The sequence below is a fragment of the Choloepus didactylus genome, chromosome 15, assembly GCF_015220235.1.
Source record: "Choloepus didactylus isolate mChoDid1 chromosome 15, mChoDid1.pri, whole genome shotgun sequence".
NCBI classification, from domain to species: domain Eukaryota; kingdom Metazoa; phylum Chordata; class Mammalia; order Pilosa; family Megalonychidae; genus Choloepus; species Choloepus didactylus.
Window position 1 is genome coordinate 8,921,374 of NC_051321.1, and position 19,612 is coordinate 8,940,985.

Genomic DNA, 19,612 nt, shown 5'->3' on the forward strand with positions numbered 1-19,612 from the left:
ACAGATCTGCTCTCAAGATCAATATGGAATTTCCTTGGTCGGAGGCCCCGCAGACCTGAGAAACCAGATGTCCATGACAAGGTGAATATCCTGATCTTTACAGGGACAGCCACTTTGAAATTGACAGCTGCTCCACAGCTGGCCTCTCTGGAATCAAGATGCTAGGCAGGGCTAACCACTGAGTTGAGTGCACAAGCCCAAATCCTGAAAAACCACAATGATGGCCATGGGGAGTCTTTCCAATCATAGTACCATCAGTTTGGACTCTACCTTTGAGGACTGGCGTCCAGATGGGACCTGCTCTCTGTCTCGGTGGGAGCAGCAGAGTGGGGGGCTGGTCCTGTGTCCAGCAAAACAGACAAACTGAACTCAAGTCTTAGACTGAGCCACAGCAACCGGGCTTGAGTCCCAGCTCTGCCGCTTGCTGTGTGCTCTTGGACAAGTCATTAGCTCTGAGCCTCTACTTCAACCTGTAAAATGGGTATAACTGGTGTGGTGGTATTTAAATGAAATCATAGAGGTTGGCTATCTTTCAGTACAGTGCTTGGACTTCAGTTATCCATATATGTTTTTAAAAATAGGAATAATTAGGAGTTTTGTTAAAAGAATTCCTAACCTAACTGCACTGGAGAAGGTCCCAGACTTCACAATGAGTACAAGGTCTTGAGTTACTGGGCACTTTGTGTCAAGCACTCTGTGGGCCAGGCAGTGGGGACAGTGGGTGAGCCAAACAGTCATGGGCTCCACCCTCCAGGAGCTGACAGTTGAATACAGAAGATGAACTTCAATCAGATTATTTCACAAACACTACTTGGGACCTGTGATAAGGAACAGGGAGGAAAAGTACAGGAGGCTGGCAGGCCTGGCCTGGTGGTGGTGGTGGTGGGTGGTCAGGGAAGGCTTCCTGGAGGAGGCGAGGTCTGAGCTGAGGGTGAGGGGGTCAACCAGGTTTGATGGGTAAGGGAAGGGGTGGGAGCATTCCCAGCAGAAGATGCAGTATGTGTGCTACAACATCTGCCTGCCACACACCAGGACCAGTCACACAATGAATTCCAGAAGGCTCAGGCTGATAAACCTGCAGCAATCAGCCTTGGAGACATTTCCCATAAAAGCCTTCAAATAATGGAAGGAGTCAAGAGGAGCTTGCAGAAAAGGACAAAGCCAGAGCTGATGTGGCCCCAGAAGCCAGGGACGTAGCTTCTGCTAAACAGGAGGCTTTTCTAACAATCATCCCGTTCCAACCATGAGCCGGGCTGCCTGTGGGGTGCAGACCCCATCACTTAATCACATTTAAGCAGAGGCCCCAGGAGCTGCTGCCAGAGAAGCTACAGGGGGGATGCTGGCACCAGCAGCTTGCAAGGGCCAATCCAATGCTGTAAACCCTGCAAGTAGCCACACACCCACCGCAGGACACACGGGGCATCTGAAATACAGGTGCATTTCTTGCTAGTGAATGTTCTGTCCCTCATACTCTCATTCACTTTTTTCTGCTCTTTCCTCCCCTTAATCTTATGCTTCCCAAAATGTGCAATGCATGGTGGCAATAACCTATTTGATTCAGGGGAGAACAAGGATATACTTTTTTTTAATGCAACAGTTTTGCATTTATTTTTAGAGTTATCTATTTATAGTTAGTGAATGACTGGTTTTCTATTTATAGTAGGGATCAAAAGTTCCTTTTAAAATACATTTAAGTAAAAGAGTGAATTTATTTAAAGAAACATTAAATAATAATGCCGATGGCAAGTACAGTGATATGGTAAAAATTGGGATTTCTTTTTTTCTAGAATGACTGATGATGGGGAAACACTGCCAAATCCAAACGAGTTTATTATTTTGCCTATCAAACTACAATGCAGCTCTTTGGAAATCATAAAACCACCAAAGAAAATACAGCTAGTGCCAACATGTGCTTCCTAAAGTGGCAACAGCACCTGAGTCAGCTGCACTGACAGGTGGTTCTGACGGTGTCTGCAATGCCAGTGTTACCTGGGCCACCCCCAGCTCACCTGGAGGAGCGGGCGAGAGGAGCGAATAGGTGGCCTGGACACAGGCAGCTGTGCCGGCGTAAACCCCAGGTATTAGACGCGACTTCCCTTTGCTCTTCTCAAGGGCTTGTCCTGAAACCATCAGCCAACTTCTGGACACTTACAGGATTGCTCACTCAGGATCCTGCTCATTCCTGCCAGAGGCTCCAGGGACCATCTTGCTAGAAAATTCTTTGGAAATGTAATGGGTCTTCCAATTACATGTCATGCCTGGTATCTCCTGTGCCCTTGGGGAAAATAAAATTTCACACACACACACACACACACACACACACACAGCAGCAGCAGCAGCAAAAATTCTTCCCCCTCAGAATACAGACTCCCAGGACTTCCTGGCCTAGGAGATTTGTTACGTGGCCCAAGAAGCTGTGCAGGAGATAGAAACAGGAATGGGTGGGGTTGCTGAGGAGCCAAGGATGCTGGGGAAGCCAGGGAAGCTGGAAGCTGGGGATGCTGGGGGAGCTGGGGGTGTTGGGGGAGCTGGGGATGCTGCAGGGCAGGGATACTGGGAGCTGGGAATGCTGAGGAAGCCGGGGATGCTGGGGGACGCTGGGGGGGGAGGATAGGGATGCTGGGAGCTAGAGATGCTGGGGGAACTGGGGAATGCAGGGAGCTGGGGATGCTGGGGGAGCCGGGGAGGCTGGGGGAGCCTGGGATGCTGGGGGAGCCTGGACACTGGGGATTCTGGGGACGCTCGGAGCCGGCAAGACATGCAGCTGCCTGGAGCAGCGATGCCTGTCTGGGCCAGCTTGTGGGCTCCGCAAACCAAAATGTGCTTTGGACCCTGGGGACTGCACAGATTCACTATCAGTGAAGGGCAATAATCACACAAGGAGGAGCAATTATTGCCAAATCATTTAGGATTTAAAAAATCATTGGCAAGAAGATAGAGGTCAAGAGGTGCACTGTCGGGGGAAATAAAATACCTCTACCTGTCAGGCCCTGGTTTCCCTTGCTTTCCCACTGCAGTATGGTTAAGATGGGAGTCAGGGATGCAAAACTGAAAGGTCGGATTTCCACAGAACCCAGGGACCCAGAGGGCTGGAAGGAGCCCCCACCATCATTTAGAAGGCTTTGTTGCACATTCATTCATCTTTCTTAAATATAGGTCTGCCTGTCCTGGTTTCCTCTTGGTCATCCTGGGCGCCGGGAAACGAACCTATTCTAACAAGTGGTGACATTTTGGAAAATAAACTTCCAGTGCAAAGGGCTTCCCAAGAAAGCCCACGTTTCTGCAAACTGTTTTAGCTTCCCTGGGGCGCTGCCAGGAGAAGTGAAGGCAGGCTGGGTGGGGAGGGCGGAGGGGGCTCAGTCTGCACATTTCAGCCTGAGAAGCTCCCACGCACCCACCCAGTCACACATACACAGAAAGGCCTTGGGAGGGCATCTTCCACCAGCTGAGCCCCAGAACTCCAGCCTCCAAGATCAAAAGAAACTCAAGCTCCCTCCGAAACCTGGAGATATCTTGTAGCTAAGTAACTTCCCCCATGGTCTACACACTCATAAGGAACAGTACCAAGACAGCAAGACCTGAAGCCCCCCACTTTTTAAAAAGTGAGAAATCCTGGGGTTGGTGAGGCTGTGGGGGAATGAGCCATCCTATAGGCAGCTGGGGGGAAGGCAAAGCACACAAGCTTTCTGAAATATAAATAAGCAATGTGTATCACAGCCGACAACCACACCTCTAGGATTTCTAAGCAATGATCAGACATGTCAGAAAGGATATATATACAAGAGTGTTCATCAGCGTTATGTCCGGGGGGAAAGTAGAAGCAACCTAAGTGTCCAACAACAGGGGAATGCCTAAGGCATCACGGTAGACCTTATGGTAGAATACCATGGGGCCATGAAAACTACTTTGTAAGGAATACTTGAGCACAAAGGAAACTGTTCCCAATAGACCATTGAGAAAAAAAAGGAATGGTTTCAAATAGCCAATAAGAGGATCCTCCCAATTTTGTGTTAAAAATATATTTAGACACAGAAGAAGCACTGGGAAAGTTAAGCATGAGATTGTGTTATTTTAGGTTGGTGGAATGATGGATGATTCTTATTTTCTTCTTGTACTTTTCTGAATTTTTCTTCTCTCCTTTAATGAACATGAATTACTTCATCATCAGATAAAAATACTTCAGATCTACCAAAAGAGTCTCTACGGTACAAAACGTCTTAGGAAAAATTAAGTTATGAGTTAAAGGCAACTTCACATCACCAAGGACAACTTCAGAGCTAAAATTCTCTGCAACTACCAACAGTCTCAGACCTGCGGCTGTGGTGTGATGCTTCTACCTCAAGCCGCATCTTCTTCAAAGTTGCACATGGCTGCAGGAGCACCGTGGCGGAGCTCTGCCACCTTACCCTCACTCCCCAGGGTCTCGAAACTCACACCACGCCCAGTCGGCCTGGTCCCCAGCCCTGAACTGACACTCAAGGATGATGCATCTAGCTGGGCTGGGGGAGAGGCTCAGAGACCCTCCAATGGAAATGATGGGGTGCTGAGGGGCTCAGAGGCCCCCCAGGCGGATGTCCACTTCCCACCCAGGCCCCTGCACGAGAAGTACAGACTGTCCACACCTGAAAACGACAGGGCCAAGTCCATGATGCATGCCCAGCCCCCCCGTGGCAACACCTGCCAGCCTCACCCCCAGTTTCCACAGGCCGTCCCGAGGGTGTGAGCATCTTCCGCTACTCTCACACCCAAGGAGATTCTAACTTTATTTTCTATAGTTTGTATTCTGCCAACAATATATTTTAGTATTTTTCCACATAGAAAATGATATTACACTACTAAACATACCTTTTCAAACTACATTTCTGGAATCTAAGAAATTCTATGCCATTGGCTCCTCCTTGAGAACCGAGGGACCAGCAAGAAGAGACCTCAAGGGGACATGGAAGACGAGGGTCTGGATCCCGGCTTCGCTCCTCAAGTGAACAGTTCTGGGGGCATCGCTGGACTTTTCCATGACTCTTCTCTTGACACTGTGGTTCTCAAGCAGGGTGACTCTGCTCCCCCATACCCCACCTCTTGGGACACTGGCAATGCCTGGGGACATATGGGGTGTTACACCGGGGGAGGGGGTGCCCCGGGATGCTGCTAAGCATCCTACAATGCTCAGGACAGACCCCACGGCACGGAATCATCTGGCCCCATATGTCAGCAGTGCCGGGGTGGAGAGACCCCAACTCAACCTCAAGACGAGAAGGCAAGTACCTTCCACAGGGGACTGGCATCAGGATTTCATGCAATAACTTCTGTGAAAGGACCCGGGGTGCCCAGCCCCTGGGGTCTCTCTGTAGACACCAGGTCCCCCCGCTCCAAGCCTCGGGTCCCTCACCTTCCCTGGGGTGGCACATGGGCTCCTGCCTAACCAAACACTCTGGCTTGAACCATTCTGGTTTCTGTTAAACATGCAAAATCAGCAACTGACAGAACTTCCTGTGAATATGGAAACCTGCCCAAACCTTCACATCATTTGGACTTTAAGAAAAGCAATGAAAGCACCCACTAATTCAGAAGCCTTAAACAGGAGAATAGGGTATTTCTAGAGGTAACCTTTAAGGTATGTTATTCTTTGCCTTATTACTGAATCCTAGGAAGGGCCTGGATACCTCTATGAGGTTTGAATTTCCAATCTAAGAGAGTACTACCAGCAATCTGTTATTTCTAGGCTATTGAGGAAAGGTTAAAATGAAAATTAGATTTGGGGAATTATATCCATTCCAGTGGTGGCCGAAGACTCCTCAGTAGCGAGAAGCAAGTCAGGGTCTTGGGAAGAAGCAGTTATCGAGGGAAATGACTGGTGATAACTTTATTGATTAAAGCTGCTTGAAAAATTTAAGGCTCGCCCCAGCCTGGCACTTTGGCAGCAAGACGGCTCCTTCTGGGCATTTTTCATTTAAAATAAAGAAGCAGGGGCAGAGAGCGATGACCTCGTGCATAAGACACAGTTCATCAGAAATGGCCTTCTTTTGAAATTCTGCTTTAAAATGCTCACACATCCTGAGCTCAAGTAATGGACACTGAAGAGCAGCCATGGAGGGCGGGGGCGAGGTGAGGAACGTGCGATTAGTGTTCAGTTGTGGGTCAGGGGGAGAGACAGAATGATGCTCGAGGGTGGAGGGAGGATGACGGTGTGGGAGGCCATTGTCACCGATGGCACTTCCTCTGCCGTCCCAAGCCACAGAATGGACTGTCCAGCCACAGGGATGCCAATGGGACAGGAAGCCACAACCCTACACTCCGCACCCAGCCCCGGCTGCCCAGCCCCTGCCAAATGAGGAAACCAGATCAACCAGGCTGGTTCCCCACCACAGAGGGGCCCCCTGTCCCCAAGGGCCTCGGCAGCAATTCCTCATTCGGAACATAAAAAACACTGACTGTGGAAAAACAAGCTGGAAAATGCCAAAAGGAAGGACACAGCTTGTGGCGAGACAGCTTGGGCTGACTTCTGAAATGAGACCAGTGATCACGTCGTGATATGTGGATCCTGCTGGTCTTAGGCTCTAGGCCTTGGCAGGTTTTTATGTTTCAGTTTGTTTTGGGGGGATGCTTGCTTGAGATGGTTGTGAGCATGCAGCTTATATAATTTTAGTACTGCTCTTTAAATATTTCATTGCAACAGCATGCCCCCACTCCAAAACAAATTATTTTAAGAATTTATTTTCTCCTAAGTTCATCCCATGAGTAGGATGTAAATATATATACATGGCTGCTTATATTTAAGAAATGGAGAGATAAGCCCTAACATTTACAAAAACGGTTACCTACGAGAGACAGGTAGGAGCAGAACAGAAGGAAAGCGAGGTAAGCTAGACTTCCTCGAATAGGTTTTGTCTTGTGGATTTTATTTTGTAACTAAACAAATATTCTACATAACTGTGAAACAAATTTAAATGTGGAAAAACCAATTCCCTAAAAAACTAAAAGTCAAATGAATCCAAAGTGGATCCAGTTTGTGGCACACTACCCAGTGAGGTTTCAGACAGTCATTTGACTGTCAATCCTTAGAAACATATGCTCTAAGGATGAAAATAACTGTCAAAAAATGGTATCTTCAACTGCACCAGTGACCAGTAATCCCATTGCTGCAGTGGAACTGGTGGGACTGACAGAGCTGGTGGTGGAACTGGTGGGACTGACAGAGCTGGTTTGTGGACTGGTGGCACCGACAGAGCTGGTTTGTGGACTGGTGGCACCGACAGAGCTGGTGGTGAGACTGGTGGCACCGACAGAGCTGGTTTGTGGACTGGTGGCATCAACAGAGCTGATGGTGGGACTGGTGACACCGACAGAGCTGGTTTGTGGACTGGTGGCACCGACAGAGCTGCTGGCAGCAGATCCTCATTTGCGTCTGATTTCTCTCATGCAGAAGAATGTTAAGACCGTGTATGTGTTTTGGGCTACAGGAAATGAATAATAATGTTGATATTCTTGAGAACCAGGATTTTTGACATGGAAAAAAAGGAAATAGAGATACAAGATTGAGTAGATTAAGTAAAACCCCATATTTCTAAGCTCTGTCAACTAAAAATGGTTAGAAATGACGACCAATCTAGCAGCAATGAGAACCACAAATACCCTGATTATAGTTTCTAAATACTATTTTCCACAAGAGGTCAGCTGGCTCTTTGAAGGACAGCTGATTACAGGCCTAGGGCACGAAATGTAGAAGGCAAGTTTGGAACATCTTGTCTTAACAGAGAGTAAAAAAACTCTCAAACACCACTAGGGTTATGTCAAAGGGTCTCAGAAGCCAACTAGAGTAAAAATAATTTGGTCAAAATCTGAGCATCAATAAGACAATAACTGTGATGGATTGAAACCAATCAAATATGTTTAAGTCCACTTATTTATAATGATTTGAGTATTTTTAAATCTCATTTGTCACCTTGGGAGTAGGCTACAGAATCAACTTAATATTTTACAAATAAATTAATAGAAAGAAGAAGGCTTTTATCTGGAGTTTTCTATATGAACGCCACCCCAGGGTCACAAACAGATGACAAAGAGAAGTTTTTCTGCATAAAAGCACTCCAGAGAATAAATGAGGAAGGAATGGCAATATTTAAGAATCACCATTTTGCAACCATCAGTGAATTAATGGAGTTAGGCAACGATTACTAATAGCTGCTAGCACCATGGAAGGAAAGACAACTGGACAATCTGCTTCCTAAAGGACGAACACATCATCAGCTATAGAGGAGTCTTGTCAAAACGATCAGACCTGGAGCTGATCTAGCATCTAGATCTAACAACCAACATACAGGAAGTAGAGAGCACAGAGGAACATCAGAAAGGACACCACTGAGATGCAATCAAGAAAATCCAGACTCCGGGAAACTCGACCAGATAAACAACCCACTTTCTCCTTTAAAAGACTACAAGAAAAAACAAAAGGGTACTCATCGGAGGGGAGTTAGAAAACACTCAGAGATCGTATCGTCCAATCATAATGCAAGGACATTATTTGGATTCCGATTCAAAAAAACTGTAAACAGCACAAGACATTTATAATAAGACAGGGAAATGGAAACAATACCTGGATATCTGATGTTAAGGAATCATTTTTAACTTTATTTAGATGTGATAATGACTTTGTGACTATGTTTTGCTTTGTTTTTCTGTTTCTCCATTTAATATATACAGGTCCAAACTGCATTATTTCATCAATGACCACTATTAAAATATCTTTATTTTCTCTACAACATCCTTTTTTTTAAAATTTTTAAAAATATTTTATTTTGAAATAATTTCAAACATACATAACAGTCACATAAATAATACAAAAGTCAAAGAGAAAACAACACAGCTCTGCCTGGACACCCAGATCCACCAACTTTTAACATTTTGCTACTTTTTATCTATCTATCTATCTATCTATCTATCTATCTAACCTACCTACCTACCTAATTTTTCTATCAACTATTTATCTATCATCTCTTTTTTAAGCTTTTTATTTTAGTAATGTTTATATAACTCAAAATTTCCCATTTTAGGCAGTTTAGAGTGTACAATTTAATGGTATTAATTACATTCACACTATTGTGCTACCATCACCAACATCCATTACTTAATGTATAGATCACCTCAAACCGAAATGCCACATCCATTAATCAATAATTTTCTCTGTCCCTCACCCCGTAACTATGTTTTAAAGAAGAATCCTGTCTTTTAGAGATACATAGCAATATTTACAGGTGAAATGACATGATTTCTGGGATTTGAATCTAAATAACTGAGGGGAGAGGAGTGTGTGGAGATACAGATTAACCAGTGGAAATTAAACTTGAAAGGGGAAGATGGCACGTAGAAGTTTCCAGGCTCTGTCCACCCACAGAAGCTTTGAACAACCAGCTAGAACTGGCAGAAGCTTTCTCAAAGCTCCAGAACATAGTTAAAGGATTGCAGTAAAAGGGCAGGTGCTGAATCAAGAAAAAGGCTTCATACGCGCGGCAGGATCTGGTGTTGCCTGGCTGGCTCCTCCCCACCCCCACCCCTCATCTCCCAGTGAGGATCCCTGGTCCTCTTTCCAGACGGGACAGAGTAATCCTTGTGCGTACTCTGGAAGCATGGATGCCTGGCCCCATCTGTCTGGTGGTGGCCTGAGGGACCGTCTGAACCAGAACTTGCCCTGAGAGTAGAACCCTCCTACAAAGCTCTCCTACAGAATGCTGTGGGAGAGCAGTCAAGTGGCTGCCTGGGGCAAGTGATTGCTGGCTGTAGGACAAATGGTGCAGTGTCTGGGACAAGAGGAAGCTGTTTCCTAGGGAAGAGGGGGCATTCGTATCCACATAAACAGGGAATTCCTAGGGCCAAATGCACATGCCTAAAACAATATGCATGCACAGAAAGGACCAGGGAGGCTCCTGTGCTTTTGCCTGGAGCTATTCTCTAAACTACAGAGGAGCACTCCTTCAGGTCAATCTGCAAAAACTGGAAAAGGTGTTTTCTTCTCTACCTTCTTTTTTTATTTGTTCTTCTTGGCACACAAGGAAAGCTCCATCATAACACTAGCTGGGTATAAGCTTAAGAAACAGACACCTCAGAGTCAATAACACATTCAAATATCAAAATGTCCAGGTTTCAACAAAAGATTAACAACATGCAAAGAAACAGGAAGCAATGACCCAGGCGAAGGAGACGATTAAAGCATTAGAAACCATGAGTGAGGAAGATCAGACCTGGGACATTCCAGACAAAGGCTTTTAAAAAAGGGCCCTAAGTATACTCAAAGAGCTAAAGGAAAACATAGACAAAGAACTAAAGGAAATCAGGAAAATGATACATGAACACAAAGAGAATATCAATAGAGAGAAGGAGACTATGAAAAGGACCCAAACAGAGCTGAAGACCACATTAACAGAAATAAAAAATTCCCTAGAGGGGTTCAACAGCAGATTGGAACTGGCAGAAGAAAGAATCAATGAACTTGAAGATAAGACAATTGAAATCACCCAGTCTGAGGAACAGAAAGAGGAAAGAATGAAGAAAAGTGGATAGAGCCTGAGGAACCTATGGGACACCATCAAGCACCAATGTAACATTGTGGGAATCCCAGGAGAAAGAAAGGGGCAGAGAGAATATTCAATAAAATAATGGCTGAAAACTTCCAAAATTTAATGGAAGACATGAATACACACTTCCAAGATGCTCAATGAACTCCAAACAGGACACGCCCAAATAGACCAAAACTGAGCCATGTTATAACCAAACTGTTGAATGCCAAAAATAAAGAGAGCATTCTGAGAGCCGCAAGAGAGAAGCAATGTGTCACATAAAAGGGAGCCTCAATAAGTAATAAGTGCTGATTTCTCATCGGAAACCATGGAGGTAAGAAGGCAGTGGCAAGGCATAGATAAAGTGGTGAAAACAAAGACCTGCCAACCAAGAATTCTGTATCTGACACAACTGTCTTTCAACAATGAGGGAGGGGTTTAGACATTCCCGGGTAAACAAAAGCTGAGGGACTTCATCACCACTGAGCCAGTCCTACAAGAAATGCTAAAGGGAGTTCTGCAAGGTAAAAGGAACCGTCACCAGACAGTTGACTGAAGCCACCTGAAGAAATAAAGGTCTCTGGTAAAGATAATGATATGGGTAAATATAAATACCAGAAATATTATATTTTTGGCTTGTAACTCTACTTTTTATTTCCTATAGGATCTAGAAGATGAATGCACAAAGTGTAATGATAAATCAGTGATTTGGGATTCACAGTGCATAAACATGTAAGAACTACATAAAGGTGGGGGGGTGGAGGGGTACAGGAACATAGTTTGTGTATACTATTGAAGTTAAGTCGGTATCAAAGCAAATGAGATTCTTATAGATTTAGAATGTTAAATTTAAGCCCCATAGTAACCACAGAGAAAATGTCAGAGAATATGCAAACTTGTAGAGACAGAAAGTAGAGTACAGGTTACCAGAGGTGAGGGCAGCGGTAACAGGAAATTAATACAAAATGAGTGTAAGGTTTCTGTTTGTGGTGAAGGGAAAGTTCTAGTAATGGATGGTGGTGAGGGTACTGTAACATTGTGAATGTGATTAATCCCACTGAATGGTACACCTGGGAGGGGTTGGGATGGGAAGATTTATCATGTATGCATGTTTCCATGGTTTAAAAAAAAAAAAGAAGGATAAACTAAAGAGACAATGACAACTAAATGCAACACACAAAACTGGATGGGATCTAAGAATGGAAGAGAAAAGGCTTAAAGGACATTCTTGGGACATAGGAAAAAATTGGAATATAGAATGTAAGCTTTATGTCAATGTTGAATTTCTTGAACTTGATAACTGCACTTACAGAGCTTACATAAGTGAATGTCCTTGTTTGGAAGTGTTATGTGTTCAAGGAGTGTGATGATGCAGCCTGCTCTCAAACATTCAGAAGATGGATTGATTGATGGATGGATGGATGGATGGATGGATAGAAGGAAAGAATGATATGGCAAAGGTGGCTAAATATTAAAATTAGTGGATCTGGGTATCTGGGAGGGTGGGGGTATTGTGGAGTTCTCTGTATGAGGTTTGTATTATTTTTGTAACTGTTCTCTAAGTTTGAAGTTATTTCAAAATAAAAGGTTAAAAAAATAAAAAAAAATTTGAAGGGGGTCCAATGGCCAAATACGGGACAACATGTGCAACAAAATAATGACAATGATGGATTATAACTCATAGAATAAAATGAATACCCATGAGTCTGTGTTGGTTTGAATAAATAAATGGAAGAAAATGGAAAGCGCTTTCTTACAGTAAATTCCAATCAATAAATATAGAAGGAATGATGGAAACAGAAAATAGCCATTTGGCAAACCCCACAGTCATCATTGTTCAGGCAAGAATTATCAATGGATGCTAGAATTAGGAGAGGAAAGAATGATGGGAAAGAGAACGCTTACATAGTCTTCATGTACTGTCCACAGATACTTATTACTCACAAAGGGACAAACAGTAACTTTATGGTAGAGAGCTGTGCATTCACTACCTCGACCAGGGATCAAAGTTAACATCAGGGATCACTGTATCATTCTATTTTGTGTAGGCTTGAAATTTTTCATAATAGAAAAGGAACCCTGTTCTATAAAACAAAGTGTTGAAACCCAGGTTGCTTGCTCATGCGGTCTGCACTCACTCACAGAACAAGCCCTGCCCTCTCCAGCAGCCTAATGCCACTGCCGGGCGCTTCCTGGGGACTGCCCAGGACGCTGCAGCCTCTGACGTGCTCTGTGACACCACAGGTTCCAGGGAGCACTGGGAGGCCCAGTGGTCAGACCAGAACCCACACAGGGAGACACTGGTCCAAGGACAGAGCAGCCGCGGTGACCCTGAGCCCCAGCCCTGCTACGGGGTACTGAAACATGGGGGGTTCCCCTGGCACCCCTGTCCAGCCCAGACAGCAGTAGAGCTGGGGCTGGAGGCAGACATGGTCCATCTTTTTTCCACAATGCCCCAGAAAACCACCTGTCAAAGGGGACCGCCCACACTCAGGGAAACGAGGACAATGCGTGGACTCAAAAATCAGAACCTTTTTCTTTTTAAGATGTATGTTTGGAATGCTCTCTGTTCCCTGAACAGTCAGAATGCAAAGGTGGTAAGATAAGTAATGCTATTATTTTTTTATATATTGTCTTTAATCTTGCTTTTTTTGCGTTTCCAATTGAATAGCTTTAATACACAAATAGGACTCACCAGTTTTTGATAAGAGAAGGAGGAGAAGGAGCAAACAGTCACTTAGAAAAAGCCAAAGACATTTCTGAAAACAATTTAGTGGGTTGAAAACATCCTGTGGACCTTCTTTTTGTCTTTTTCCCCCTTTCCAGCCAAATCAGTTGTCGAGGGGGATCCTGGCTGCCCGGCCAACACCCACTGGCTGCCTGAGCCCTCAAATCCCCCGGCCCCGACACAGCTGCCTGCACACGCTCCCCTCCTGGGCTCACTTTACACGGCTGTCGTACCTGGTGGGCTTCCAGGCCCATCTCGTGCAGGGCGGACTTGAAAAACTCGGGAGAAGGCTTCCCCACCACCTCGGCTTTGATACCACAGGCATACTGGAAAAGAGAAAAGGACGAGGCCTGGGTCTGGGGGCCTGGAGCGGGCAGGCACCCCACCTCAAGTCAAGGCCTCCCTCTGCAAAGGGAGGGAAGACTGTCCCAAATGTGGGCTCACAGGCCAGGGTCTCGCAGGGCAGGACCATGTGGCCTGAGAAACACCTGTCCAAGGTAAGGGCGTCAGGATTCCACAGCTGCTTGGGACGCTCAGGGGCACCCTCCACCAGCATCCTGCCATTGCCCAAATGCCCAGCTGCAGCTGGGAGGGCAAAGCCACAGGGGCTCACACCCCGGCTACATGCTCTCATTTCCACATCCAGCTACAATTCTGTTCTCTGGCCTTTCCTTCCCCCTTTCCCCCTGCCCACCCTCCAGCTCCATTGCCAGGGTTCCTCTGCCTGTCCATCCCTCCCTCCAGGTGCAGGCAGTCAAGAGCCCTGCAGCAGTGTGGAAGGGGAGACATGAGCCTGGCCTTGGGCAGGAGCCCTGGGTTGGTGCAGCTGATGAATGTGGGTAAGAATGGACTCTGGGGAGCCCCATCTAGGGACATGGCGAGTTTGAGGTGCTGTAGATAACCAGGGTCAGAGATGAGCCTGGAGAGGACAACACAGATGCAGGGCTGGGAGTTCAGAGGAGAGTGGCAGAGAACACACTGGGCCAGCCAGCTGAATGGGGAGGTGAGGGCTGGGCCCACTAGGGGTGGGGACAAAAGGAGGGCAGAAGAGGGTGTGGTCAGCTGGAAGAAGCAACTCCAGGCATTAAGGACACCCTCTTCCCCAGAAAGACCAGACCCATCACAGATGGTCCTAAGAAGAGAATGGGGCAGGGGGCACGCCCAGGCCAATACCTCGAGTGCCTTCATGTAGGGGCCGACGTCCAGCATCAGGCCCGAGGTCTCCTTGTAGTAGCGCCTGGAAGACAGGAAGAGGGCACAAGGTCAGCAGGAGCCACAGGGCCTGGGAACCACCAAGAGAAACTGCAGGTGCTGGTTCTGGTGGCTCAAGAGAGCTGAGTCAGGGTCAAGGGGTTGCTGCAGAGGCCATGCTGAGAATGACCAGGGGGTCAGCAGCAGAGCCCAGAGCACCGGCCGCCAGGCCCGGGCAGGCGAGCACCAGACCCTTGCGGCGGCCAGCAACCCCAGAGACACAAGCACAGACGACCAGCAGCTCAGCTCGGTCACAAGAGCCCCCAGCTGCCAGCCTCGTAGGGACCCTGCTGCAATGATTAACGGGGGACCCCATGGGCAGATGGTTCCAGTTGCTAACACAGAGAAAGACAAGTGTCCTGTGTTCCAGGGAAGGACAGCAGGTCCACAGAACATGTGGTCAACCACCAATTGCTAATAATTAACCCCTAACTGCTGCCTGAAGAAAACTCCATTTGGCCCACAGCACACCGCCCCACGGCCTATTAGCTGGAGGTCAACGGGGTGCCAGGTCCGCGGGCACCAGCTGCGTTTGTGAGGAGACAACCGTTTCTCCCCCATCTCACAGGAGCCGGACGCTGGCTTTGTGAACTCTGCTGACCCTGTGCCAGCCGTGGCCTCCACTCTCCGGCTTAGCCAAGGCTGCGGGGTGCTAAGCCCGGTTCCTTCTGAGCAGAGCCGCTGACTGGAAAGAGGGGAGAAGGGGGTTTAGTCAGTGCTGCTCAGAACACAGGGTTAACTGAAACCCAAGAATAAAGAAAGGGGAAATTATGCTGGAATTATTAAAACATTTGGGGCTCCATCACACCAATGACCCTTCTCCTTTTCCCAAGCCTTTTGACACTTGAGAGACATCTAAAACACACGGATGCAGAGAAGCGGAGAGAAGAGTCCTGCGTGCTGACTGCCTGGGTTCAAATCTTCTCTCCACTTCTAACTGTGGGACTCAGGGTTTCTTCAATCTCTCTGGTCCTCAGTTTCTTAATCTGTAAAATGGTGTATGGGAGGGAGCTAAAACAAAACAGACTCTACCTCACAGATTGTTGTGAAGTGTGAACAAAATAATATATGCAAAGTGCTTAGCATAAGCAGAAGGAGCTGCTCAAAAAAGTTAGGGAAAATCACTACAGACTGCACCCAGCCAGTAAGGTGTGAGCTGGGAAAGAACATGGGTTTCCTTCCAGTGTGGGGGTGGGACCAGATTGTGTCTCTTTGAAAGGTAAGAACTGAGCCCTTCCTCCAGCTCTCCGTTGCCTCCCCCTCCCCGCTGGCATTCTCTACAGGCCCCTCTCAGAAGCTTCCAGGCTGGAGGAGGCTGGGCTGCACGGCTGGTGGTGCCCAAGCCTCGGCCTTCCCAAGGGTGACCCCCTGCCACGCCCCCCTTCAGATGGCTCTGAGTCTGGGGTCCACTGGTGAGAGCTGGGGGCATCCCCTGCCATGACTGGCCCCATTCCCGCCTCTGAGTGAACCCCACCCCTCTGTAGGGTCCCAAGGCCCATCACAAAAGGTCGCAGAAAAGCTGGGACATGGCACCTGTCCAGCAAGGTCCCCACTAGTCAGAGAGAAGTGCCACATTGCTCACAGAGGGGAGGCTCTGGAAATGCCCCCCTTTAAAAAGGACATCGGCTTTGAGATCCTTAATTTCAGTGGTCTTAAATTCAGAGCCCAGAACGTATGTTTTGCATTTATATCTCTCATTTAAAAGTTTCCTTTTATTTTTCTCATATCGACAATAAGCCGCTTTAGTATGATGATTTGGACAGCAAAGCACATACAGGGTTTTAATGAAGAGGTGAATGACTGGGGGAGTGAGGTGCCAGCAGGTCCTCTGCAGGACCCGGGGACACTCCCAGACCCAGTCTGCACCCCCCAGCACCCCCTATTTCACAGGTTAGTCTAGTGGGGAAGGAGAAGGGTGATGACATGGGTGATGATAAGACAACCCTGTGCTCTGGGGCACTCTGGTTTGAGGGGGCAGGGGACATGCTGGAGACCCCAAGAAGCTGTGACCCTAAAGCTGTCAGTTCTTTTCCCTGGTTTGCAAGCACCCAAAGTGTTAAGTTAGGACCCCTGTCAGCCAGATACCCCACTAAATTCTTTTAAAACAAACCTTTGCCTGCTATGGAATTCGTTGCAGTACCAGGCAGGAGAGACATCCAGGGAAAGGAACACTAAAGACTAAGAGAGAGGGGATGATCCTGCTAAAAGGGAAGGGCAGGAGGGTGCCCAGGCTGGGGGGCAGCTCTGAATCAACCAGCAACATGCGGCTGAGGACGAGGGGCAGCAGACACTGCTCCACACAAGGCCTCACAGGCGCTGAGTCCAGGCCCTTGTCCCGCAAACCGCCCCCGGACCTCCCTGGCCCTCACCCCCCGGGAGCTTACAGTCCACACACTGCCCCCAGACCTTGGAGAGGTGACTGTAGCATCCGGTAAGAAGGGGGTGCGGTGGGAGGTGAGGAGAAGCAAGGAGCCCAGGATGGGGGGTTCAAGGGCCCTACAAGTGACGTGCGGTAGTGATCCGGGGACGGAGGATGGAGGCGAGGAGAGGATGCACCCAGCATCAGAAATGCTCACCCAGAAGCAAGAGCCAAAAAGAAAGAAAGAAAACCACAGCCACAGCAACATGTACAGCTCGTCGGGAGCTGAGGATTCCGGAGCGTCGGGGCCCGGACCCCCAGCCCTCAGCTGTGATGGGCCAGGAGCGCGTGACAGGCCCCTCTCGTTCGGAGAACCCTCCCAAGGAGACCCACAGGGCACAACTTCTGCTCCTCTGTAGCCCCGCAAGCCTCTTCTCAAAAGTAAAAGAAACCTGGGCCTTCCTAGGTTTAAATTTAGTCCTGGATGGTGGGGAAAAATCTGAATGAGTGGCGTAAAAAAATACACAATCAAAAATCTCACTCGAGTCTTTAGATTTTAAAAGGAAAACTGACTTCCACAAATCAAAAAGAGAAACTTTAATATTTTTCTTTCTGAACTGAATCTGGGCTTGTTTTTATAGTGCCCACAATTTTTCTTTATTTGGCATTCATTCATTCAGGAAAACAAAAAGGCATCTTGAGGCCACTCGCTGAAACATTTTTAGATATAAACTAAATACAAGTACTAGGTTAATTTTTTTAAAAATTTAAAAGCCCAGAGTTATTCCTGACACACAAGAGATTTGCTATATTTATCTTTTGATGTTGGGAAAATAAAGCTGACAGGGGCGCTGGTTGGAACCTGAGTGTTCCAGCCACAAAGAGGAAACGGTGGAGACTGCGGAAAAAAAAAAGGGGGGGGGAGTGGGGGGGAGTCTAGGAGGGGCAGTCAGATGTGATTTTATGCTTTCTTCTTCTGTCCTTACCGATTATTCAGCACAGCCTCCCTTCAAAATGACCACTTGACCTTTCCCAGAAGAACCATTAACCTTCCGTAGTCTGTAGCGTAAACAGCTTAATTTTCTGACGGCGGCATGACAGAAGAAATTACAAAGCCAATTCCCACTCACAGGTCCAAACAGATGCCAAATGTAAATCACTCCATTTCCAGGAGGTGGACACTGCCCGGGGCCTCCCCCGTGGCTCTCGCCTCCCCAGCGGGCACTTCCCTGCTGGGGACGCCCCTCCGGGACAGGGACGGCGCCCGAGGCATGTTCTCTTCACGGCCATCCCGAGAGGCTGAGACCCAAAGCTGTCAGTTCCTCCTCCAGTTTCTAAGCATCCAAAGCGTAGCATCAGAACCCCCGTCATTTAGATAGTCCATCCGCTTCCGATTTTTAAAACAAACCCTAGCCTACTACCGAATTTGTTGCAGGAGTACAAAGCTCAAAGCAACTGGTTCTGTTCTTTTTTCAACAATGGTCTTATTTGTTTATACTATCACCCTTAATCTGGAATAATAATGTTTAATAATTATGAAGCAACAGCTTTAAAGAAAAAAAGTTTCAACATAACTTTGTTGTAACCAAGATTCTTAGTCAGGCCTATTCTCCAGTGAGAGGTTGCTAAAGCAAATGCAAAGCCCAGAACAAAGCTGAGTTAAGCAGGCCAGGCCCTGTGGTTTGCTTCATAGCAGTGACCTACATTTAGAAAAGGACACATCTCATTTGTAGGATAAGCATAATAGACCATTTCTAGTTCCTAAAGGAAATATATCCTCTCTTTGCTCTCCTGAAACATCTTCCATTCATCTGTTTTTGATAGAGACATAGCCACAGAATGAGATTACTGGCAACTGACTCTAAAGCCTAAAGGGGCGATAGGGAGTGGTGGGGTCTGTGGTGACCTGGAGCTAATGGAAGCCGCTGTGCATGCAGGGATGTGGGACTGGGACTGTCAGATCTTCTCTTTCTTCAAACGAATCTAGAAAACTGGATATTTTACATAAAACCTCTCAATTTGTAAACACGAGCTCAGAAAGAATTTAAGATCCTGTGTGGGCCAAACGTCTGCTCTAGAATGTAGCCCAGCAGGGACAAGCACAGGTGCTGGGGTCAGCTGGCCCAGCTGGGGGCCACAGCTTCCTTCACTCCTCTAAGCCTCAAGACCCCTACCGGTAAAAGGCAACACATCTGCCTACAGCTCGGAGGCTGCGGTCAGGATTAAACAACACAGAGAGCAAAAAAAGTGCTCATGCATAGTCAGTGGCCCTTGGCTGTTCAAGCGGCTGCTCTTTTCAGCAGGTGGAGGCAGTGAGCACCCAATCTCCAGAATCATCTAAGCCAGAAAGCGCTCCCTTGGAGCTGGCCCAAGCATTCCTGCACCATGCGAGGAGCTGGGGTAAGAACTCCAAAACATGCTTGCAACTCTGAGAGCCTGTGGTTCTAAAATTCCTGTGCCACTTCTGTTGGTGAGAGAATAAATCGGCACAGCTTTCTGGAAAGTAACTTGGCAACCTGTATCAAGATCCTCAAAAATGCTCACTCAGTAATCAACTTCGAGGACATCATCCGAAAAGCATCAAAATATTCATCACAGCCTTACTACCGCACAAAATCAGAAAGAACCGAAATGTCCCCCCAGCCAGGGTTGATCAGAAAAATTACAGAATATCTGTGCAATGGATAAACATGCCCAGAGATGTTTATGTATTGCATGGAAAGTCAT

The 19,612-nt window shown here is 47.2% G+C and overlaps 1 protein-coding gene across 2 annotated transcripts in view; it reads right to left on the bottom strand.

Moving 5' to 3' along the window:
- The window catches only part of LOC119510135 (phospholysine phosphohistidine inorganic pyrophosphate phosphatase), a 137,948-nt gene that overhangs the window by 97,351 nt on the left and 20,985 nt on the right, over positions 1 to 19,612 (bottom strand). For both annotated transcript variants that reach the window (XM_037804266.1, XM_037804267.1), the window contains exons 4-5: positions 14,449 to 14,512; positions 13,509 to 13,601 (exon numbers count right to left, since the gene is read on the bottom strand). In XM_037804266.1, the coding sequence (XP_037660194.1) occupies positions 13,509 to 13,601; positions 14,449 to 14,512 (157 nt within the window). The remainder of the gene's footprint in view (positions 1 to 13,508; positions 13,602 to 14,448; positions 14,513 to 19,612) is intronic.